Source organism: Pelobates fuscus, chromosome 8 (assembly GCF_036172605.1).
Source record: "Pelobates fuscus isolate aPelFus1 chromosome 8, aPelFus1.pri, whole genome shotgun sequence".
Classification (NCBI taxonomy): domain Eukaryota; kingdom Metazoa; phylum Chordata; class Amphibia; order Anura; family Pelobatidae; genus Pelobates; species Pelobates fuscus.
In genome coordinates this window covers 118968287-118994609 of record NC_086324.1, presented here as the reverse complement: position 1 = coordinate 118994609, position 26323 = coordinate 118968287, and the positions used below count along the sequence as shown (strand labels likewise).

The window sequence follows — 26323 nt, the reverse complement described above, 5'->3', positions numbered from 1 at the left end:
GATCCTTTTGTGCTAATATTTTGGATGCTATCTGCAAGATAAATAACACCATATGCAATTTATAATAATTGTCCTAAAATATATCTTTAAAAAAAAAAAAAAAGAGCAAGTACATTAAAAAATCTAATTATATGCATTTACATAATTTATGCTAACTGTGCATTGCATGTGTCAGATGCATTTTATTTGTGTTAAAATAATTTGACAAGGAAGGGGTTAAAAATCTTTTCAAATGACATGATACAACTGCTTATTATAGCTTCATGCATTTGCATATTTCAAACACGATAATTTGTTAAAACTAAATGTGTTTCCTTAATTCGCATTAGTTAAGGTCTGTAACTTTACAATGTCATTTGTAGAATATGTCATCATTGCTTTGCTGCATTTGTGATTGTAATTGTACCACTGCAGGAATATCTATCTATCTATCCATTAACATACCCAGAACATTTTTATTGTATTGGGTATGTCCTCATTCATTTTTTATTATTAGTCATTATTCAATGATTCAATACTCCTGGAAGACAAAGTCTGGGCATTTAAATCTCCATGCTCAATATTTCTATATGAAATAGATGTATTTTATATCAGACATAAACATGGTTTACAAATTCCTGCATGGCACAGATAATCCTTTCTATGTATTTCTTTAGAAACCCTTGCCTATTTCAAAGCCAGACAAAGGAGTGTTTGCTGCTGTTCTTCTGTACAAAACGCTGTGCCTCCTGATTGCTTGTTACAGTAACAGTAGAAGTGTTTGAACCTAGAGGATGATTGATTTGGCTTCTGCTGAAAAATGGAAAAACACACATTTGCCTTTTGCTGAAGAGCTACCTTGGAGAGCTCCTTTCTTGAGGTCCACATAACTCCCTTTTTTAAATCTGCATCAAGATTAAATACATCATTTAATTTACCATGAAGCTTACCATGAGCTTTCTATCTGTATTTGTTGCCTTTGTTGGCATAATAAGTTTCACATTTTTGGTAGTGGCTATTGGAACAGATTTTTGGTACATCATTGATGCCTCAAAACTGGAACAAAATAATAACTTCTCTAATCCACTAAGCTCTCATTCAGGACTTTGGAGAATGTGCACAAGTAAGTAATTTATTTTAATTATTTTTTAATTAGCATGAACATTTTACAGGGAATAACAAGACCTTAAAGTGTGTTTCAGATTTCTGCAAAATGATCTTTAATTAATACTTTTTCCTTTTGTTCCTATTGTTGTGCTTAATGTTTAATTTAACCATAAAGAACGGACACTCTTTAATTCTTTTTTTTATATTATATAAGCAAAGAGCAGATGTTCCCCTTTGATGAATCCTTTCTGGCATGGAAACCGAAACTTCACTGATTCAGAGAAACAACTTTTAAGTGAGTTGAATTTTTATGATAGTTATTTGTTTATTAAAGCAACACACCATTCTTCAATGTAGAACTATTGACCTTTAATGTATAGATCAAAAGTTGCTCGCTCTCGTTAATCTCTATATTGTCAAATTATATATTTCACAACTGGTAATATCACCACAAATGTTAAAATCCTTTTTAATATAGCAATTTTAAAATTTACATTGTTGAGTAAGAATTCACAATATTGTTTGCCCTAAATAAGACCTTATAAACCAAATAAGACCTTATAAAGTATTACTGTGAAAGATAGTGGAATGTATTATTCTTATGATACTCTGCTATCATCTGTAAAAAAACAAAAACAAATAAAAGCAACACATACCTCCCAACTTTGAGACAGGGGGATCAAGACTAGGTTGGGGCTTCCTAGGGTAATTCACCAGTGATGCAACTTGCTGCTCAAGGACACCAGGGAACAGAATTGTGATGGTAGGACAAGACCACAAGATCAGAACTGTCCTGCTGATATGGCAACAGCGAGTATTGTATAAAAACAGTTTTCTTACAAGACATTGATGGCTTGTTTACTATATATTTTGGAACAAAAAATGTTTGTTTAACCCCTTAAGGACACAGGACATATGTGACATGTCATGATTCCCTTTTATTCCAGAAGTTTGGTATTTAAGGGGTTAAACTTTTTTCGTTTTAGGTATTATGTAGTTTAAATATTGTGTATATATGTACGTGTATAGTCAGAATGATTCTATCAAATGGAATTACAGATATTGATGTAGGGAGAAAGGAGAAATTAGTCCGAAAAAAACTGAATGCGAGTATTGAGTTGGAATATGAGTACTCCTTACAGATGGGTCGAGGTACTGCAAGAACATTTAAATCAACATATTTATATGGAATTTATTTCTCTAATTGCAAACTAATTTTTTTTAATGATTAATGAATTAACAATTTATTACATTTAAAATTATATTTTACAATTTCATTCAAATTCAGGATAATTTATATGCCCTTTTTATTCCCTTTTTTCAAGAATTGCCAAATACTATGTTTAGAGAATAACCCTGTCAATAATATCTTAAAGTCGAATGGTCCTGTACCTAAGGAAACAAAGCCATTCACTGCTGTGAATGGACATTTGGACTTCCAAATCCACACATTGTTTACAGTATTTAACAATGTCCACATTTTAAAAACAAGGCCTTGAATGAGCCTGTATTTGATCCATATTTTAGCTGGATCAAAGCAGCCAGATGGCCCGGATGCTTCAAAGATGAACTATTTAACCTCTGCCACGGTATGGCTGGTAAGGCTATAACAGAAGTCTCAAGCCTCCCTTATAGTAATATGGAAACGATAGAGACCCTCAAAAGCTTTTTTTAAAAATTCACTTTTTAAATGTGACATCTGGCTAGCAAGTGCTGGTAAGTCACTACATGATTTACCCTTGCACTTGGCTTTTAACTATTTGCCCACTGGCTGCTAGCACTGCTAATGGTAATAATACTTCAAATCATCGTGCACTTGCACAAGTGAATTAGAAAATATGGGAGTGACTTTGATCCCCATAGGGTATTTATTAGTTAATATTTTTTTTTCTCTTTTTTTAAATGTGGTGACTGGCTAGGAAGTGCTGCCCAGCTGCCAAATAATTAACCCTTGCACTGCTGATGTTGAATTGACTTTTTGCCCACTGGCAATGCTATAGTATAGACTTTATTTTTTTATTGGGCTATGATTTCAGCTATCTTGATTTGTTTGGCCAAGATAAAATTCAAACCAAGTTCAGGCCCATTTGGAGCCTAAATTGCAAAATCTGGAAATGTTTTAATAACGCAAATAGTAAACAGATATAGCAGCTAATGGCACAGTATGTTGTCTAAAGGTTTTTTATTTTTATTTAGTGAATGACCCTGAATGCAACACATTGTAATAAACTTTGTTTTCTAGCAAGGGCACTGTGAACTGCATATATAGGGTTGGGGCTCCCTCTGCTGTAATATATTTTGATTACACCATATAAGGAACTTTTAAGGAGACAATTACTGTATTTAAATGCTCCACTTATAATAGGAATTAATTTACTCACTTTTATTGTTCTTTATTCACATTCAAACACCCATTATTTTAGAAATGTAATAAACTGTTTTTTTGTTTTTGTTTTGTTTTGTTTTGTTTTTAAGAACACAATTAAGATTATCTCCCTCCTTCACTTCTCCAGTCTTGTGCTGTTTTGTCCTGAAATGTTTTTTTTTTTATTACTAATAGTTATTTTTTAAATTAGTACTATATAAAAAGTGCTAACTATAATAGAGATTGTACTGTAGTCATACAAATAACCATCCTGTTATGCAAGGTTTTTGCTAGGCGTAGTCTACTTGAGCTGAAGACTGGAGAAGGGTGCTAAGAAGATCCAGGTTAGGGTAGACACTTTTTCATTGGTAACCTTGTGCCACCTTTAATATAGAGAGGATGATAATATAAGTTTATACAATACCCTGAATCAGTTTGAAGATTTGGTGCTTAATATGAATTAAAAGGTTGTATTAGGTTTTAGAGTTGGGCATAGAGCTTGGCTTTAAAGTGAGATTAAGTGTAAATGTGGGAAGCAGTACTACAATCACCATTGAGCGGTGTCCCCTGGTCATTGTTTTATATTTTAAAAAAAATTAAAAATAAAATTATATTTTGCAATACAATAAGAAATACAATATACTTCCAGTGATAGATCAAATCGATTAATTGGAAAACTTAGACACTTACTATTATGTATAAAGCACCAACAAATTCTGCAGCGCTGTACAATGAGTGGATTAACTGACACGTAATTGTAACTGGACCAGTTGGATGCACAGGAACAGATGGATTGAGGCCCTTGTTTAATGAGTTTAAATGCTAAAGAGAGTGGGGTATTGTAACACAAAAGGTAAGGGTAGGGGTAGTATGTAGGTTGCTAGAAATGTATTCACTGAGAGCTTAATGTTTTGTTTTTTTTGTGTTGACAGTTGCAGGATAGGAATCAGGCAAGGGAAAACTGTTAACAGTTTAATATATACCCTTGGCTGAAGAAGTGAGCTTTTAATGATTTTTTTGAAGGAATGGAGACTGGGTGAAAGTATAATGGAGAAGAGACGGGAGTTCCACAGGAACGGTGCAGCTCTAGAGAAGTCTTGAAGGCGAGCATCAGATGCAGGAGTACAGACAGAGGATAGAAGCAGGTCTTTGGCAGAGCATAGGGTCATAGACGAGACATACTTATATAGAGGATAGGTAGGTTGGAGCAGCATTATGTAGTGACTTGTAAGCAATCACCAGAATCTTAAATTGAGCCCTATTTCTTATGGAAAGCCAATGCAGGGACTGACAATGGGGAGGCGTGGGAGGAGCGGGCGGAAAGGAAGATGATAAATAAGAAATATATATATACTAAATCTATATTAGAGTGGAACGCTAGGTGTACTGTAAAGTGAACCATGCATAAATCATAATGTTTACCCCTTAAGGTATGTAGGGGAAAAAGTAGCGTCAGACGAAATATATGAAAAATAAATACATAGAGAAAATAGTGCAGATGGTATGAAGTGCTAATAGTTCGATATACTTGTGGTATGCATCAACTCACATGGACTTGAGCCTGTATAGTAACTGGCTCAATAGAAGGAACCTTTATGCTCTTATGGCAGCCTGACACCTCTGGTAGATATTAAGAGAATATTCTCCAGGCATGAAAAGGAATAGAAAATATACAATAGTGCAGAGAGTTATCAACAATAGTGACTTAACACACACACACACACACACACACACACATATACATATACATATACATATATATATATATATATATATATATATATATATATATATATAAATAAAAGGATGTTAAGCTCACCTTGTTCAAAACCTGGTAAGCCAGGCTCTGAGGTGGAAAAGTGCCACCTCTACTGATGAGCAAAAGTCACAAGGTCAGGCCTGGACACCGGATGAATCCAACAGTGATTTATTAATAATAAAAATATATGTGTAATGGACCGCCTGGCACACCGACCAGGTAGTGCCCTGCCACTGGGGAGAGAGACCAACTGTCTCCTTTCCAAATAATACACTCTGCCACTGGGGAGGAAGGGCAACCCCATTCTATCCCTGGAATACACACTGCCGCTGGGGAGTGAGACCGGTTGTCTTCACTTCCTGTAACACACTTTGCCACTGGGGAGAGAGACCGGTTGTCTTCACTTCCTGTAACACACTTTGCCACTGGGGAGAGAGATCGACCATCTCCACTCCTCCCAATAACACAATCTGCCGCTGGGGAGGAAGGGTGACACGCTCTACTCCCTGTAAGATACACTGCCGCTGAGGAGTGAGACCGGTTGTCTCCACTCCCTGTAACACCCTTGGCTGCTGGAGATGGAGGATGATACTCTCCTCTCCCTGGGTTGCACACTGCCGCTGGGGAGTGAGACCGGTTGTCTCCACTCCATGTAGGATACACTGCCACTGGGGAGTGAGACCGACCGTCTCCTCTCTCAATAACATACTCTGCCACTGGGAGAAAGGATGACACACTGTAACTCGCCCTGCCACTGGGTAGTGAGACCAGTTGTCTCCACTCCCTGTAACACCACCCTCTGGGTTTGGAGATCTGGGCCAGCTGCCAGGCTTCCCTGTAGGGTCGGTAGAGAGACCTCGGTCCCATCTCCACCTACCAAGTAGGGGTCTTCACAAGACCAGTCAATAAGGTCTCTTTTTTCTGGGGCTGTTTGGGAAGTAGATGGTACAGTACCCAGGTCTCCTGATGACAGGCTTAGTTGCTGGGGAGGAGGGATGGAACTCAATACTCCCGGTGATATACAGTCCATAAGCCCCATCATGTCAGAGACAGGCAGTGTTACTCTGTTAAATAGGCGAGCATAGTCCTGCTCGAGCTCCCACTCCAGGTTAGCCAGAAAAGTCAGATCCAGTTGCATTTCTCCTATCCCCTTAAAGCCCAAGCTGTCTTCCCGCTCATCTCGAATGTGCCAGAAGCGGCAACTGTCTGGGTCTCCGAATTCCATACCATTATCAAACTCGTCTCATAGCAGACCAGGGCCATTGTAGTCCACCCCTGGGAGGCATTTGTGCTCGAACAGCAACGGCTAGATGCCGACCGCAGGAAACTGCAAGGCGCGGTATGATTCGTCCAACCACACCTCCCTCGTGACCAATGCCTCCAGTTCCATTACCCATTTATCCAAGGGCTTTTCTCCCAGGAACAGCATCCGCAACTTCAGTTGTTCCCCTTGGTGCTGGTCCGTGGTCGGGAGGAAGTCTCTCCGGAAAGGTTGAATATCTTCAAGGTCTGCCCTCCAGAGGTCGGTATTCTGGTACACTCCTGGCTGGGATAGGGTCATCATTACTCCTCAGAACATCCAGGAACAGCTGCAGAAGTCTTGTATCAAAGTGGGATACTGCACGACCTTCCATCGCTGAAGTAGTGTTGGTTATCCCAAGGCTAGGAAGCCATCCCACTGCTTGCCACCAATGTAATGAACTGCCTGGCACACAGACCAGGTACCTCTGTCTATCGCTGCTTCCTAGTACTTGCGAGTACCAGAATCACTGCACTGGAAAACTATAACCACCGTGTGTTTTTTAGTACCTTGAAAACACACAAAACCTCATAAAAGTCACATCCTGATATCTTGATAGCCCCGATCTGGGTGAACAACATATACAAAAATCACCCAGATCGGTTCAGGGGTTCATGAATTTCCTGGAAGTCATAGTTTTGACCAACCGCAAGTATGGCCCCATTCCCAAAACAGTTCCAGGGAAATCAGTGCTAACAGTCGATCAAGTTTGGTATTCTTTTACAGGTTTCCCTGCAGGGCCCATAGTCTGTGGGCAGGAGGCTGGCAATCAGGATCCTCCAGGAGCTCGTGGCAGACCCACTTAGAGAGGGGAGTTTGTCACAATATGTTTAAAAACAAATAATCACATTTAAAAACAAATGTTGGGAATAATCCAATAAGTGCAGATCCTGTTGCCAAAACACATTTCGCTTAAAAATAAGCTTCCTCAATCGGCTGTTGCTTGTAGACTTCTGTGCTGTTTTTTATATGTTGGCACCGGGATCATTCTTCTGGTCATGCAGGGTATTCCCATCCAGTAGGGAGGCTGAGTCAGTGATTAGGATTACACACTAAACACATATTTGGCGGCTAGTTATGAGGTACAAACTATTCCTAGCACGTCACCTCCTAGTTCGCCAGTCTCTGACATTTATCATCACATTGTGGGCGGAAGTGGTGCCACAATTCTTCACGATATGTCACTTCTGCCCACAGCATAGCGATCGACCGCAGCTCCTATATAGGAGCAGTGGGCGAAAGTGCTATATATGCTCAAATAGAGCAGAAAGGAAAGGATGATGAGCCTCGCTGCCCCGTTCATTATAGACTGTAATGTGGCAAGTTGGGAACATGTAAGACCACTGAGAAGTTGATTGCTGTGGTCAAGGCGAGATAGGACAACGGCATGGACCAGCACCTTAGCCATGTCTGGTGTTCTTGAGAAGGAAGCAGGAAGATTTGGCGATTAAATGGACATGAGGGGTGAAATAAAGTTTGGAGTCAAAGAGAACACCTAGGTAGCGAGCCTGTGAGGTACAGGTGATCCTAGCACTGTTGACTTGGAGGGAGACAGACATGGGAGTTGCAGCACTTCAGAGAGGAAATACCAAAGTTCTGTTTTGAACAGGTTGCGTTTAAGGAAGACACGAGTCAAAAGGAGAACAGAGAGATCAGGAGAGGACAGATTTGTGTGATTTTTTGCCCAAATTTGGCCAAACTATATGCCCCATGGATAAATCCATGATCAACCAAAATAAAATTTGTTTTCTAAAGGAGCAATTTTTTTTGCCATGTACAAGTCTAGAAAATATTACTTTCACCATGATAAACTTAATGTTATTAATGGAGCCAACCCAGATTATGTATCTATTATGATTCTAGTAAAAGCACAGTTTCTACTGAATTAGAACAGGAAGCCAATCAATTTCCAATGCTAGACTCCCTCACATGTGAAGCAGAGAGGGATTGCATGTGAAGCAGAGAGAAATAGCCAATGAGTGCTGTGATGAACCTGTTTCAAAGGCACAGACTGCCTGCAGCACTAGGAGCTTTCAAGCATAGTAATGCTATGACAGTTTGTCTCAATATTCTCATTCCAGAACACCCTCTGTAATTATATTATTCGATAACTCATGCTTGAGACATCCAGAAATAGCCTTGCATATGCCATATTTGTCAATAAAAAAATCAAACATAATTTTAATAATAAGAGGAAGTGCCAGTGCACATTGCCACTCATATCTGGTGTCTCTACAGCGTGCTTTTACAAAGAAAAAAAGGTTTCCAGTGTAAGCTAATAGCAGTCAGTGTCCTTAAAGCGTGTGTCAGGCCTTCAGCGTGTGCTCTGCCAACCTCAGCAAGTGTAATTTGCCACTCATATCTGGTGTCTCTATAGCGTGCATTTAAAACCAAAAAACTTTCTTCACTGTTATAGATTGAATAGCAGTTACTTATCTTCAAGCGGGTGTGTCAGGCCTACAGCCTGTGCTCTGCAGACCTGTGCCATTGCACATTGCCACTCATATCTGGTGTCTCTATAGCGTGCTTTTACAAAGAAAAAAAGGTTTCCAGTGTAAGCTAATAGCAGTCAGTGTCCTTAAAGCGGGTTTTTATTAGGCCTACAGCGTGTGCTCTGCAGAACTGTGCCAGTGCACATTGCCACTCATATCTGGTGTCACAATAGCGTGCATTTAAAACCAAAACACTTTTTTCACTGTTATAGATTGAATAGCAGTTACTTGTCTTCAAGCGAGTGTGTCAGGCCTACAGTGTGTGCTCTGCAGAACTGTGCCAGTGCACATTGCCACTCATATCTGGTGTCTCTATAGCGTGCTTTTACAAAGAAAAAAAGGTTTCCAGTGTAAGCTAATAGCAGTCAGTGTCCTTAAAGCCGGTGTGTCAGGCCTACAGTGTGTGCTCTGCAGAACTGTGCCAGTGCACATTGCCACTCATATCTGGTGTCTCTATAGCGTGCTTTTACAAAGAAAAAAAGGTTTCCAGTGTAAGCTAATAGCAGTCAGTGTCCTTAAAGCGGGTTTTTATTAGGCCTACAGCGTGTGCTCTGCAGACCTGTGCCAGTGCACATTGCCACTCATATCTGGTGTCTGTATAGCATGCTTTTACAAAGAAAAAAAGGTTTCCAGTGTAAGCTAATAGCAGTCAGTGTCCTTAAAGCGTGTGTGTCAGGCCTACAGCGTGTGCTCTGAAGAACTGTGCCAGTGCACATTGCCACTCAAATCTGGTCTCACAGTAGCTTGCACGCATAGTACCACTAATCCCCCAAAAAATGACAGGCAGAGGCAGGCCACCCCGCAGGGGCCACCGTGGTCGTGGTGCTGTGATTCCCTTTGGCCCTAGAATAATGCCCAGTTTTCAAAGGCCACTTACCCTGAACTTGAAAAGTTCTGAGGACATAGTTGACTGGCTAACACAGGACACCCATTCTTCTACAGCCTCCGCTCGGAACCTTGACGCACCATCCTCCTCCAGCTTAGCTTCAGGCACCTCTCAAGATACCACTCACCCGCCTGCCGCCACCAACACTAGCACCACAGCCGCTTCACTTGGTATGTCAGAGGAGTTATTCACACATCCGTTTGAAGAAATGAGTGATGCGCAACCATTATTGCCAGAGGATGTAGATAACAGGGATATGTCTCAGGCAGGCAGCATTACACACATGGACGTACGGTGTGATGATGATGATGTTGTACCCGCTGCTGCTTCCTTTGCTGAGTTGTCAGATACAAGTGAAGCGGTTGATGATACCGATGCGTCCATGGATGTCACGTGGGTGTCCGCTCGGCAAGAAGAAGAACAGGGCGAAAGTTCAGATGGGGAGACAGAGAGGAGGAGGAGACGAGTTGGAAGCAGGGGGAGGTCATCGCAAGGAGCTAGTGGCACAGTCAGACAGCATGCATCGGCCCCCGGGGTCAGCCCGACAGCACGCCAATCAGCGCATGCTGTGTCCACCACCAGAATACTGTCATTGCAGAGCTCAGCAGTGTGGAATTTTTTTTGTGCGTCTGCCTCTGACAACAGCGATGCCGTTTGCAACCTGTGCCAAAAGAAACTGAGTCGTGGGAAGTCCAACACCCACCTAGGTAAAACTGCTTTGCATAGGCACATGATCTCACATCACAAACGCCTATGGGATCAACACATGAGTAAAAGCAGCACGCCTATCTAAGCCGCCATCCTCCTCCTGGTCCAGCATCTTCAGCCACGTCAACCACTGCTGTCCTCCTTGCCCCCTCTCAACCATCCGCCACTCCGTCTCCCGCCTTGAGCAGTTCCCGCTCATCTGCCCACAGTCAGGTGTCTGTCAAGGACATGTTTGAGCGTAAGAAGCCAATGTCAGAAAGTCACCTCCTTGCCCAGCGTCTGACAGCTGGCTTGTCCGAACTATTAGCCCGCCAGCTTTTACCATACAAGGTAGGCGTTCAAAAAAAGGCGTTCAAAAAATTTGTAGCTATTGGGACACCGCAGTGGAAGGTACCCTGCCGAAATTTCTTTTCACAAAAGGCAATCCCCAACCTGTACTCGATTGTGCAAAAGTAAGTAAGGGCATGTCTGGCACACAGTGTTGGGGCAAGGGTCCATCTGACCACTGATACCTGGTCTGCAAAGCATGGTCAGGGCAGGTATATCACCTACACTGCGCATTGGGTAAACCTGCTGACTGCTGCCAAGCATGGAATGCATGGCTCTGCAGAGGAGTTGGTGACACCGCCACGACTTGCAGGCAGTCCTGCTGCCACCTCCTCTACTCCTCCTACTCCATCCTCTTCCACAACCTCCTCGGCTGAGTCCTCTTCTGCTGCTGCGTCTTGCTCCACATCAACGGCACCCCCCAGCTCCCCAGGTACTATTCCACATCCCGGATACGGCAGTGTCACGCCGTCTTGGGTTTGACTTGCTTGAAAGCAGAGAGTCACACCGGACAGGCACTCCTGTCCGCCCTGAACGCACAGGTGGAAAAGTGGCTGACTCCGCAGCAACTGGATATCGGCAAAGTGGTTTGTGACAACGGAAAAAATTTGTTAGCGGCATTGAAGTTGGGCAAGTTGACACATGTGCCGTGCATGGCACATGTGTGTAATCTGATCGTACAATGCTTTGTGCATAAGTACACAGGCTTACAGGACGTCCTGAAGCAGGCCAGGAAGGCGTGTGGCCATTTCAGGCGTTCCTACACGGCCATGGCTCACTTTGCCGATATCCAGCGGCGAAACAACATGCCAGTGAGGCGCTTGATTTGCGACAGCCCGACACGTTGGAATTCAACACTCCTAATGTTCGACCGCCTGCTCCAACAAGAAAAAGCTGTTAATGAATATTTGTATGACCGGGGTGCTAGGACAGCCTCTGGGGAGCTGGGGATTTTTTTGCCACGTTACTGGAGGCTCATGCACAATGCCTGTAGGCTCATGCGTCCTTTTGAGGAGGTGACAAACCTAGTCAGTCGCACCGAAGGCACCATCAGCGACATCATACCATTTGTTTTCTTCCTGGAGCGTGCCCTGCAAAGAGTGCTGGATCAGGCCGTAGATGAGCGTGAAGAGGAAGAGGAAGAGTTGTGGTCACCATCACCACCAGAAACAGCCTTATCAGCATCGCTTGCTGGACCTGTGGCAACGCTGGAAGAGGATTGTGAGGAAGAGGAGTCAGATGAGGAATGTGGCTTTGAGGAGGAAGAGGAAGACCAACCACAACAGGCATCCCAGGGTGATCGTTGTCACCTATCTGGTACCCATGGTGTTGTACGTGGCTGGGGGGAAGAACATACCTTCATTGACATCAGTGAGGAGGAAGAATGGGAAATGACTAGCTTGACATCCAACCTTGTGCAAATGGGGTCTTTCATGCTGTCGTGCCTGTTGAGGGACCCTTGTATAAAAAGGCTGAAGGAGAACGACCTGTACTGGGTGTCCACCCTACTAGACCCCCGGTATAAGCAGAAAGTGGCGGAAATGTTACCGAATTACAACAAGTCGGAAAGGATGCAGCATTTGCAAAATAAATTAAAAAGTATGCTTTACACAGCTTATAAGGGTGATGTCACAGCACAACGGGAATCTAACAGGGGGAGAGGTGGAAGTCATCCTCCTCCTCCCATGACCATGACGGCAAGGACAGGATGCTTTAAAGACGTGTTGTTGATGGAGGACATGCGGACCTTTTTAAGTCCTACGCATCGCCACAGCCCTTCGGGATCCACCCTCAGAGAACGACTCGACCGACAGGTAGCAGACTACCTCGCCTTAACTGCAGATATCGACACTCTGAGGAGTGATGAACCAGAAAGAGGTGGCCAGAAAGAGTCCCTGTGGGTTTTAAAATTCGCCTGCCCATTGTAGTCTATGGCGGTTTGCCCGGTTCGCGAACGTTTGCGGAAGTTCGCGTTCGCCGTTCGCGAACCGAAAATTTTATGTTCGCGACATCACTACTAGTTCATTGTCTATAATAATTCCCAAATCCTTCTTGTGTCTTTTAATCACTACCATTTAGGATGTACATTTGTTGTGCATAACTTTGCATTTTTCCACATTAAATTTAATCTGCCATTTGAGTGCCCAGTCCCCCAATCTATCTTAATATGCTTTCATATTTGACAACTGCATAGCTATGTGTGCATATTTTTACTTGGAATATATTGTGATAGAATATGTGAAAACAGTGAGTGTGCGCAGCTGTGTAAATGCATTCAGGATTAAAAATGAATGTTAGAAGTGACTAAGTGGGGTTAAGATTATGTAGGGGTCATAGCTAGATTATGGTTTTTAGGGTGTTTAGTGTTGAAAGGATTAAAGAGGGCTAAAGTTGTGGTATAAGGGGTGTTTAGAATTATTAGGTTTAGGTTTACATAGGAATCCATCAATTTCAACCTCAAAACCCATTCTTCTATGCTGTTGATCCAAAAGAAGCCAATTGTGACATTTTCCAATTATGCCACAAAAAGGGAAAACATCCTTCTTGAGTCCATTTTTTCCTTGGGTCAACAGCCTGTTCACATACATATCAATTATATCCTTGATTATTCTGTTTATGCAAAAAAAGCATCCAAGCATTTAAAAAAAAAAAATAAAATAAAAAAAAATCTATATACTCTGATAACTTTTTAGGTGAAGCATTCCAAATATTTATTGTTCTTACTGTGAAGAACCCTTTCCTCTGCTTTCAGTCTCAGCGGGTGTTCTTTTGTCTGTTGTATATTCCTACTAATTATTAAGTAGCACATGGCGGTTTGTACTGCTCCTGTATATATTTGTATAGTGCTATCATATCTAATCTGAGGCATCTTTTTTTCTAATGGAAATAACTTGAGTTTTTCTAGCCTTTCCTAATAACCTAATGTTTTCCATACCCATACTATTGTTGTAGCTTGCTGTTACACTTTTTCTAGCTCTGCAATATCCTTCTTTAAAACTGGTGCCCAAAATTAAACCACATATTCAAGGTGGGGTAATAACATTGATTTATAACGTGAATCATTACAACTTTCTATACACAAAATCACCTTATTAGCTTTTGTAATGGCAAGCTGTTGCCTAGTTTGTTATCTATAACTGTTACCAAGTCCTTTTCATTTAAAGTTATCGCAACCCAATGTTAATGTATAGGTGACTTGTGGGTTCCTTATTTTAAAATTCATGAATTTACATTTATCTGTGTTGAATCTCATTTGCCACTAGCCAATTTATCCAAATACTTCTGTAAATAAGTTATATCATATTCAGACTGTATAATCTTACCTAGTTTTGTGTGACGTGCAAACAGAGACAAATGACTTTCAACTTGCAGTGTAGGTATGGCTAGAGCTGTAAACTAAAGTGATTTGCACCCTAAATGGTGGAGATTCAAGCAGTGAGACTGCAGGGGCATGATCTATACACCAAAACTGCTTCATTAAGCTAAAGTTGTTTTAGTGCTGAGAGCATACCTTTAATGACATTTTAATGATTTTAAAACAAACTATCTTTTCAGGCATGCATGGGGCATTGGTTATATTATTACCACTCAGTTTGATTCTGATTATCTTTGGAGGCATGACTGGATTCGTCAGCATACTTGCAAGAGCCTATCTGCTGTTGTTTATGACTGGATTGCTTTTCCTTTTTGGAGGTATGGTTACTCTTTAATAATATGGTGATTCCCTCCAAACACTGAATAGACACAAACTACATTTCCTACCCTAATAGGGGATGATTGAAAGGTGAAGTACACATAATTTAAAATAATGCACTTTTGTTTAGATTATTTTAACAATAAACAAGAAAGTAAAAAGAGTGAATATGCCAGCTATGTCCTAAATGCAGGTATCGATAACCCCACACGTTTTAATAAAACAATAAAAAATAAACAAATGAAACACAAAATAGCAGGTTGATCTGATAAACAAAATCCCTTCATCAGGGTTAGTCAACCTTTTGGTATAGCGGTGCCAAAGTAAAACTATGAAGTCTCTTAGGGTGCCAGACATATGTTTTTTTTTTTTTTTTTTAATTCTTTATTTTTGTTTGTGCATGAAATTACAGTTCAGCCCGCTGCGCCACAATAGCACAGCAAACCGTTCATTAACAGATATTGACATGGCAGAAGAAATACAGAGCACTTTTGAAAGTGGTATAAAAATGAACAAGGTCAACATTGTAGACTTTTAAAATAAACAGATTGTAATGTATAAGTCTAGCTGTTCTATTCTCGCTGTAATAACAGTGTATGTTTAGGGGTGTTATTTTTATGAGACTTATTTGGGTAACAAGGATTATCAAGATGACATGGCTAAGTATACCTTTGTTTTGGTATATATGATCTTGCTGCAGCTTAAGACTAGAATACGTGTGGTCTGGCATCTCGTTGAAGTATCTAGAGTCCCCTAAAGATATTGAGCCTGCGTGCAGAGCATATCACATAGTCGTTGGCATTATCCCCCCTAATGACCTGCAGAGGTGGCTGGTTTTTATACAATTTCCTAGTTTCGTCAACCACTCAGGTGTGCATAGCAGTCACGTCTACAAGTCAAAAGTAGCAGTCAGTTTTGAGAGCCAGAGGGAATTTGGAAAATTAAAAACTTGAAGAAAGAGCGCACTCAAGAGACATTGGAATACCATAATGCACAAGAACGTTAAAGTAATCGTATAATATATTAGGGGATGTAGAGACCTCTATGCCTGCACATGCATTACCTATGTATCAAGCTGTCAAGGCTGTGCCTGAATTATGATTATATAGTGAGCATTACAAATTACAGCGTGGCCACGCCGGTCCTGCTAGATGTACTATGTGATGAAGTGCCTCTCTGTGCATGTGTTAGGAACCTAGTCCCATCGAAGGCATGTCTCAGTGCATTCGAAACAGTTGGTTAGAGTAGTGAGGTATGCATCGCTTTTGTTGTTGTACCCTTGGAGTTACTTTCTATAAAATAATCATAAGTGCAGATAGCAAGAGACCTTATACTGTAAAAAACATTATGTCTAGTGCTAGTCAGGTAAGTATATACACGTAAATTCTCTGAAACTAAAAAATGCCCATTTGTATCTCAGAGTTGGGTCGGCAGGTAGCCGGAACTTAAAATTTAAACATAGACTACTGTCCATCAAGATGTTCATTCAGCCAGGCAGACATATGTTTTTTAAGTGTCTGAGTATTATGTATTTGTGTGGGATGTCTTTGGCATGTAAGTATGCATGCAGCCTTTGTGCAGTGTTGTGTATAAGTTGTTGATTAAGGTTTTGTGTGTGGCTGTGAACGGTTTGTGGTTTTGTGTGGTAGTGTGTGTGTCTTGACGGGCTGTTTGTGTGAATTGTTTGTGGTATTGTTTTTGTGGACTGCATGTTGTGTTATGTATATTCTTGCCAAGTTTGTGGTATTTATGTATGCGGGGCTAACTGTAGTATTATGTGTATGTAGAATGTTCATGTACTTGTGTGTCTTTGAATGTGGAGTGCATGATGTGTAAAGCATGAATCATGTGTGTGGGCCATTTTTCATAAGTGCATATATGGTCCATTTTGGTCTTGTTTGTGGGCCAAAGATTGCCAACCCCAGCCATACATTAAAACTAGTTCAAAATCAAAGGCTGTGATTGAAAAGCAACTATGAAAGAATTGTAGTACAGTTGTAAAGGACATTTTCTATTCACTTACATTTATTTGAAACAAGTGATCAGTTTCATTCTAGATATGACCCCCCCCCCCCCAGTATCCCCTCACATGTTACTCACTTTCTATATCCTTTTTCCACCCTGAACGACATAGAGCCAAAACCTACCCAAAATGTATATTTTGAAGCCATTTTACTCCCATAGACTACAGCAGTTACATACATACAGTTCTACTGGGCCGTGACACAAATACTTTATCAATGAAATATCTAGTGTATTAATCTCCACCTAACTACAAAAAAAAAAGAAAGTAAGAGGGGAATATATGTCAACAGTAATGGTGTAGTGCACTTTGGAAGACCTATATCTCCATACACAATTCTGATTTGCTTATCATTCATGTTTAGTACAATACCTCATTACATCAATCATATATTACAATCTACTTTACTCTTGTCTGAGTGAAAACTGTTTATGTATCACACCATTGTCAGAGACCATAGTGAAACAACCCATTTCTCTAAAGGTTTAGATATGTGTCCAATCCTAAAGTTCAGCAGTGCCCCCTAATCATTCCATTACAGATTCCCCTAAAGATGGTCTTTATCTCTAATACCATTCATTAGTACAGCCTACGACTGCCTTTCCATCTTCCCTCGGACCCACAGGGATGTGCTAAGAATACAGCAAACTCTTCTAAATAACAGAGAGACTTTTCTTTTGAACCACCCCTAATTATTTATAGATTCAATATGTGCTTCACAAACTTTTTTTTTGATTTGTACTGTTTTCCATTTACAGTTTCCCCTTTAACAATTTTAGTTATTTTAAATGTTATTGTGAAAATGATTTGTACAATCAGGTCAGGTAATCTGGTAATCTGGTAATCAGGTAATCTGACTACAGTGATCAATTGGCAGGGATTACATTTTACTATGATTTGATTTTTTTTTTTAACCCCTGAGGGTTAATTCTTTTTTTTTTTTTAACCCTCAGGGGTTAAATTTATTTTATTAATTAATTAAAATATTTTAAAATTATAAATTTAGCTAGCTGGGGAGGGTGGAAGTTAGTGGGGAATTGGGGGATTTAGTGTTAGGCTAACTAGGGGTTAAAAAACGTTTTAAAATAAGCTTTAAAAAGTTAAAAAATTAAGTTAAAAAAGTTTTAATAACGTTTAAGTAAAAAATAAAAAAAATAAACCCTTTACCCAGTCCAAATAAAAATTAACCCCTTCTCTGCCAGTCGATCACTGCCTACAGTGATCAAAATACAGATCACAGTATTATACTGTGATCTATTTTTTTTTTAACCCCTGACGATTAACTTTTATTTATTTTTTAACCCTCAGGGGTTAAATTTATTTAATTAACTAATTTAAATATTGTATAATTAAATATTTTGCTAGCTGGGGTGGGTGGGAGTTATGGGAAAATGGGGAATTTACTGTTAGTGCTGCTTACTGCTAGTTAGGGGTTAACAGTAAAAAAAAAGGCTTAGAAAAATTTTAAATCTGTAAAAAAAGTTTTACAAAAGTTTAGGAAACTTTAAAAAATTAATAAGCAAAACAAAAGTTAAAAAAATAGTTTTAAAAAGTAAAAAAAAAAGTTTTAAAAAGTTAAAAAATACATTTAATAACGCTCATTACCACTACACCTGGTACAAGCTAGCGGAAAAATGATCCCACGCTAAGGTTCAAAATATGCCTTTTGAAATACCCTGGGATGTCTTCTTTAAGAAATGGTATGGCTTTATGGGGTATTTGGATTATATAGCCTGGTAAAATACTTTAAATTGGGACATGGGCACAGCGTAAAAATGTAAAGTTTGAAAAAAATGGAATGGCTGTGTCCCAAATGTGCCCCTCCGATGTCCACATATACCTGGCAAAGGTACATACGGGGGTATTTTTGTACTCAGCAGACATAGCTGAGCAACATATGTAGTATTATACAGTGGTAGTACACATAACGTTTGCAAAATATACTGTGCAAACTCACTTTGTGTGTCAAAAAGGCAGAAAAAACGCTTATTACCACTACACCTGGTACAAGCTAGCGGAAAAATTATCCCACGCTAAGGTTCAAAATATGCCTTTTGAAATACCCTGGGGTGTCTACTTTTAGAAATGGTAGACCTTTGTGGGGTAGTTTGAATTTAAAACCTGCGAAGATGCTTGTAAATTGCACATAGGCCCAGCGTCAAAATTCAAAGTTCTGTAAAAACTCATATGGCTTGGTCTCCTATATGGCACTGTAGCTTCACAAAACAGTGCCAAAGACATTCATTGGGGGTGTATTTTTACTCAGAAGACTTAGCTGAGCATAATTTGGGGGTTTTGAACTTAGTGGCACATATGAAATATACAAAATGCCTAGCAAAAATGCAATCCGTATGTACAAAAATGCCCCAAATTATTTTTAACCACATATTTTGGCATATATTGGTGAAAAAATGGGGGCATGCTAAGGCACAATATGCACCTTATGATATACCCTGGAGTGTCTACTTTTACAAATGGTAGGCCTTTGTGGGGTTTTTTTGAACAGTCAAACTGTTATAATACCCCAAATGGAAGCATAGGCTCATTAAATCCGTCTCTCAAAATTCTACTGTGAATACTGAAAAGGACAGGTCTCCTATATGGCACTGTAGCTTCACGAAATAGTGCGAAAGACATACAATGGGGGTACAGTTGTACTCAGCAGAAGTAACTGAACACATAATAAAACTTTGTACAGGAATAGCACACACCAACTTTACAAAATACACATGCAAAGTTCTTTGTTATAAGTTTGCGTGCCAAAAACCCCCAAAAACACAATTTTACTCCAATATTTAGCAGAGGTTGGCGGTAAAATGGCTACGTAGAAAGTGTCAAAACAACCTTCGGTAAATAGCCTGTGGTGTCTACTTTATATAAATATATACTTTTGTGTGGCAATTTTGTTTTCTTTTATGGCTATTAAGCTTACAAGACAAACATACCAAATTTTAAAATCGCTCCCACATTAAAAGTTTATTTTACTCCTTGTGCTTTGTGACCTGTAACTACCAAAACAACTTAAAATCCCAGACACATTATATATTCTGTAAATCAGAACAACTAAATGAATTTATTTTTAATTACTTCCCTTAACCTGCACTAATTAGGCACACATTATTATTGCAAAAACTGTAAAAAAAAACAAAATTTTTCATTGTTTTTGCATTTTTCTGTATTTTTTTATAATAAATAAGCATGTATATATATATATGTTGGAAAACAGAGAACAAAAAGTTCAGTGTCTCTGGGTGTACACCTGTGCCGACAACCCCGGATAACCCGAGGAAGTAATGCCGAGTGTCTACTCAGAGACTGGTGTACCAATTAGAGACTCCAGATGTCTCAAGAAGGGGCATAACCCCATATATACAAAATCAAACAACAAAAAGGACAGATGTGGTCAGATTCAAGAAATCAAATGAAACTAACCGCATCTCTGGAAATAACTATAGCGGCAGTGTCTAGGATTATAATGCTGGCTGTCGGTAACAGGTGTAGCTGTGAACCGCTAAGGGTGTCACTATAGACCCATGAGCAGAAAAAATGCTATTAAATACCAAAATGAAGTATATACAAAAAGTTACTGCTAAATGCAAAAAATAAATAAAGTATATACAGTGGTACTAGGATTCCACGCCTGTCAATAGAAGGATATGTATAGGTAGGGATATAATGAGCCAAATGGCAACAGCAACTCACCCCTAATTATCAGCTTTAATATAGTGCACTATAAGGAGATGAGAAAAATCCCCAAGTCCCAACCATAAATACCTCCTATAGAGATAGTAGTAGATACAGGGTAAACAGAGGCTCCAAATGAGGCTAGTACAGGGGTGAAGGGAGATTGAGGAGGGTATGCAGTGTTAATAGCAGTCAAATTCGGACTGCTAGTTTTAAATTTAAACAACCTCTCTCCCTGTAAATCCTGTACAAAAAGGATTATAAATCCCCAAATCACAACCATAAATACCTCTTACAAAAAAATACTAATGATAGGTAACAGGTGTAGCTGTGAACCGCTAAGGGTGTCACTATAGACCCATGAGCAGAAAAAATGCTGCTACTAAATACCAAAATGAAGTATATACAAAAAGTTACTGCTAAATGCAAAAAATAATAAATAAAGTATATACAGTGGTACTAGGATTCCACGCCTGTCAATAGAAGGATATGTATAGGTAGGGATATAATGAGCCAAATGTTACATCAAATTAAAGCCCTTTCTGTCCTTTAAAAACGGTATATAATATGCGTCGGTGCAATAAATTAGTCAAACGCAAACAGCAAAAAATGCAAAAAATGCCGTTGTCATAAAGTGAAAGACAAGCTTCCGAAGCTCCGTCCTTAAGGGGTTAAGGACTGAGCCAAATGTACACGTTGTGATCAAAACATAACGTAAACAAAAACATATTATGTGCACCCACACTTTTTATATATTATTTTATTCAGGGGAAACAGGGCTTTCATTTAACATCAAATATTTAGGTATTAAAACATAAATGAAACATAATTTAATATGAATAAAATATAAAAAAATGGGAGAAAATAGGAATTTGTAAACATATTTTAGTTCTACGTGACATTCTAGACAGATGATGGCTACTATGCAAGATAGTAACCGTTTATCCAGGAGCATACTTAGTAGTGTGAATGAAATAAAATAAATGAGAATGAATAGAAAATTAGTCAAATTGAACTGAAGAATGATAATCTAAAGTGCAGGTTACGTGACATCCTTTAATATGCTTAGTATGGATTAACCCTTAATCGTCTGATTTAATTGTATGATTAGACCCAGTTATGTGGGACCCAAGTGGATAGAGAAAGTATAAAAAGAAAATGAGATAAAATGTAACCTTACTACTCAGTTACAGAAAAAAATAGGAATAGGTATCTATTTAGAGGATACAATAACCAAATGGTTAAAATGTGTTCACAAAGTATCCACTATCTTCTATTCAAACAAATGGTTTTGTAGAGTGAATAGGCTCAGTACAACAAAACGAGTTTGTAAAACTAGTTTTGCCTAATACAAACTCGTTTTGTTGTACTGAGCCTATTCACTCTACAAAACCATTTGTTTGAATAGAAGATAGTGGATACTTTGTGAACACATTTTTTTTTTGAATTTGACAATTTTTATTGTTTTCAGTTTTTTAAGGGGGTACAGAAGAGAAAGGGGGAGGGGAACAAGCAATATTATTACGTTTTCAACATTCTTGAGGTTCAGGGAGGGTACAGAAGAGAAAGGGGAAGGGAAGTAGGGGAGCCCTACATTTCCACCGATGTGTTGCTCTCTTAATTTTCTTCTGTATGTGCCTGTGTTTGGTAGTGGGAAAGAGGCATGTTTAGCGAGGCATTGAGTTAGAGCGATTATCCATCTCATTTCCCCATGTTTGCGTCTTTGTATATGTTGGAATGCATGTAACTCGTGGTTTGTAAGTGTTTGCCTAGCCTCGTTGCGGTCCTTCGATGGTTGTGGCATTTCATGAGTGGTTTTGCGGGTAGTGCGTTTGGCAGTTGGGGATTTGGGACCCGGGGGGGGGGGGGCGGCAGTTTTGCGTGATATCATGGTGAAGTGAGTAGGGGGGGGGGGGAGATGGGTCATAGAAGCAGTGGTTGGAGAGTTAGCGGTGGTTCAGTTGTGTTGCGTACTTTGTGAACACATTTTAACCATTTGGTTATTGTATCCTCTAAATAGATACCTATTCCTATTTTTTTCTGTAACTGAGTAGTAAGGTTAAATTGTATCTCATTTTCTTTTTATACTTTCTCTATTCACTTGGGTCCCACATAACTGGGTCTAATCATACAATTAAATCAGACGATTAAGGGTTAATCCATACTAAGCATATTAAAGGACGTCACGTAACCTGCACTTTAGATTATCATTCTTCAGTTCAATTTGACTAATTTTCTATTCATTCTCATTTATTTTATTTCATTCACACTACTAAGTGAGCTCCTGGATAAACTGTTACTATCTTGCATAGTAGCCATCATCTGTCTATATTCTCTTCTAGGTTTTTTGGTGAATCCCTATACCTTTCCAGTTTCAGAGCTTTTGTCTAACAGGCTGACTCCCTCTTTTCTGTTTTCTATTATAGTTAGCAGTTGTGTTTCCTACGTGACATTCTAACTGTAATGCTTTTACTGCACTAAAATACACATATTTGTATTCAGCGAAGTCTCACGTGTAAAACAGTACCCCCTATGTACAGGTTTTATGGTGTTTTGGGAAGTTACAGGGTCAAATATAGCACGTTACATTTTTCAGTTTTTTCACATTGAAATTCGCCAGATTGGTTATGTTGCCTTTGAGACCGTATGGTAGCCCAGGAATGAGAACTACCCCCATGATGGCATACCATTTGAAAAAGTAGACAACCCAAGGTAATGCAAATGGGGTATGTCCAGTCTTTTTTAGTAGCCACTTGGTCTGTGTCTGTCAGTGAGTGTGTGTCTGTCAGTGTGTGTGTGTGTGTATGTGTGTGTCTGTCAGTAAGTATGTGTGTGTCTGTCAGTGAGTGTGTGTGTGTGTCTGTCAGTGAGTGTGTGTGTGTGTGTCTGTCAGTGTGTGTGTGTCAGTGTGTTTATATGTCTGTATGTGTTATATATAGGAGTCTAGCCAGCTCCCTGGTTCTGCACCCCTCCCTGTCTCAGGTGCCTCATCTCAGGATCCTATTTGGCCTTGTACTGCAGAGAACTCGAGAGGATTTTCCCAAGTAAGTAGCTCATTTAGCAGACATCAGGCAGTTAGAGAAGGACCTGCCGAATATGGGGTACATTGATGTTGTGGCAGGCTTATGCAATGTATGACCATATAATGTAATTAAATCCCCATTGTTTTTTGCCTAGATTAGTTTTTAATAAAACTTACAAAGTCTGTCAGCACAAAAGTAGCTGTTTAGTAGATAGGGAGTGTGCTGATTTCTAATTTTTTACTGTATGTATTTCCCTGCACCCTCACCCCCCAGCAGCACCCCATTTAAGCATGTTAGGTTGAGTGCAATGAACCCCTTGTTCTTTCATCTGTATGTGTGTGTCTGTCTGTGAGTGAGTATGTGTGTGTCTGTCTGTGAGTGAGTATGTGTGTGTCTGTCTGTGAGTGAGTATGTGTGTGCGTGTCTGTGAGTGAGTATGTGTGCGTGTCTGTGAGTGAGTAAGTATAAATATGGGGATTTGGTTCCACCATATGGCCATATGTTGTTAAGCCCACCACTACTTTCAAAGTACCCCATTATCGGTGGGTCCTACACTACAATGTGGGAGACAAATAAATAGTAATAGTGTTATAAATAAAATAGTGTTAAATACTAGTAAGAGCATAGTGAGTATACAAACAAAAGTGATGAAAGCAATTAAAAGCAGTGTTAAAACTAAATAATGTGTTAGTGCTGAAAATGAGTATACTCACTAATGCAGATGACTGTGTTCACTGGAAAAAATAATAAAAGTGACTTGACTAATGATAAACTCCTCCTTAATATACACACCTGTGGCCACCTCTAAAGGAGACTCTGAAGCTGGGGGTCTGGGCGGGGTGCTTAACCCCTAAGGAATCTGGTCTGGACTCCAAATATAATATAAACAGAGAAAGGATAGGGGGCACTCCCGAGACCTGAATTTTGCATGAAAGGTGCTGCCGCTGTGACCAAAATTTCATGAATGAGAAAATAGTGCAGCGCACTCAGACTACCAAACAATACAAAAAACAAAGAAGGCTACTAAAATGCCTAACTAAGTATAAATATGGGGATTTGGTTCCACCATATGGCCATATGTTGTTAAGCCCACCACTACTTTCAAAGTACCCCATTATCGGTGGGTCTTACACTACAATGTGGGAGACAAATAAATAGTAATAGTGTTATAAATAAAATAGTGTTAAATACTAGTAAGAGCATAGTGAGTATACAAACAAAAGTGATGAAAGCAATTAAAAGCAGTGTTAAAACAAAATAATGTGTTAGTGCTGAAAATGAGTATACTCACTAATGCAGATGACTGTGTTCACTGGAAAAAATAATAAAAGTGACTTGACTAATGATAAACTCCTCCTTAATATACACCTGTGGCCACCTCTAAAGGAGACTCTGAAGCTGGGGGGGCCTGGGCGGGGTGCTAAACCCCTAAGGAATCTGGTCTGGACTCCAAATATAATATAAACAGAGAAAGGATAGGGGGCACTCCCGAGACCTGAATTTTGCATGAAAGGTGCTGCCGCTGTGACCAAAATTTCATGAATGAGAAAATAGTGCAGCGCACTCAGACTACAAAACAATACAAAAAACAAAGAAGGCTACTAAAATGCCTAACTAAGTATAAATATGGGGATTTGGTTCCACCATATGGCCATATGTTGTTAAGCCCACCACTACTTTCTCTGTTTATATTATATTTGGAGTCCAGACCAGATTCCTTAGGGGTTAAGCACCCCGCCCAGGCCCCCCCCGCTTCAGAGTCTCCTTTATAGGTGGCCACAGGTGTATATTAAGGAGGAGTTTATCATTAGTCAAGTCACTTTTATTATTTTTTCCAATGAACACAGTCATCTGCATTAGTGAGTATACTCATTTTCAGCACTAACACATTATTTAGTTTTAACACTGCTTTTAATTGCTTTCATCACTTTTGTTTGTATACTCACTATGCTCTTACTAGTATTTAACACTATTTTATTCATAACACTATTACTATTTATTTGTCTCCCACATTGTAGTGTAGGACCCACCGATAAAGGGGTACTTTGAAAGTAGTGGTGGGCTTAACAACATATGGCCATATGGTGGAACCAAATCCCCATATTTATACTTAGTTAGGCATTTTAGTAGCCTTCTTTGTTTTTTGTATTGTTTTGTAGTCTTAGTGCGCTGCACTATTTTCTCATTCATTGAGTATGTGTGTGTCTGTCAGTGAGTATGTGTGTGTGTCAGTGAGTATGTGTGTGTCTGTCAGTGTGTGTGTGTGTGTGTGTGCCAGTGTGTCTATATGTGTGTGTCTGTCTGTGATTATATGTGTGTGTCAGCGGGAGGATCAGATTTGGCACAGGGTGGTATAGGGGGGTGATGTGGTTTAGTGGGGGGGCTGGGATTTAGTAGAGGGGGGGTGCTGTGGTTTAGTAGAGGGGGATGCTGTTTTTTTTATACTGTACTTTTTCAAATGAACCTAAGTTTCTATGAAAATTTAAGGTATTTTCTTTTTGCGGCCCACCTAAACTTAAACCTTGTTTATGTGGCCCATGCCAGACTTTGAGTTTAACATGCTTGACCTACACCTTAAAATCCATAATACAAATACACAATAGGTGGAGCTGTTAGAATACTTCCCTCTCTTCTTAATGTAACACTGTATGCTGAAATACAAACTGAGGGATACACTGTTACGATTGCCTCCAGGCTAGCTGAAAGTTGGACCGTAGAAAGGACGCTCCTAGTGCTCACCAAAGGACCATCAGCACTGTAGACACCATAAGTACTGCAGACGCCACGAACCGCCGCTGCTGGGCTGGTATCTCGTTGTCTGCTATCCACCCTCGACCTAAGACCAGGCTCCAAGTTCCATTGGCTGAACCTCTTCCTTCTGTAGAGCGAAGCAGGATCAGGAACAAGAGCTCTTACAAGAGCTGAGTAGCTAAGGGAATATGCAGAGCATAGCAATCCCTGCAGTGATTATAGCTG

General features: G+C 39.8%; 1 protein-coding gene across 1 annotated transcript in view; it reads left to right on the top strand.

Annotated features, from left to right (window-relative positions):
- Positions 1 to 918: 918 nt before the first annotated feature.
- Positions 919 to 26323, top strand: part of TMEM114 (transmembrane protein 114) — a 44414-nt gene continuing 19009 nt past the window's right edge. Inside the window, exons 1-3 of the mRNA XM_063428828.1 lie at positions 919 to 1102; positions 1301 to 1381; positions 14479 to 14616. Coding sequence (XP_063284898.1) covers positions 919 to 1102; positions 1301 to 1381; positions 14479 to 14616 — 403 coding nt within the window. The remainder of the gene's footprint in view (positions 1103 to 1300; positions 1382 to 14478; positions 14617 to 26323) is intronic.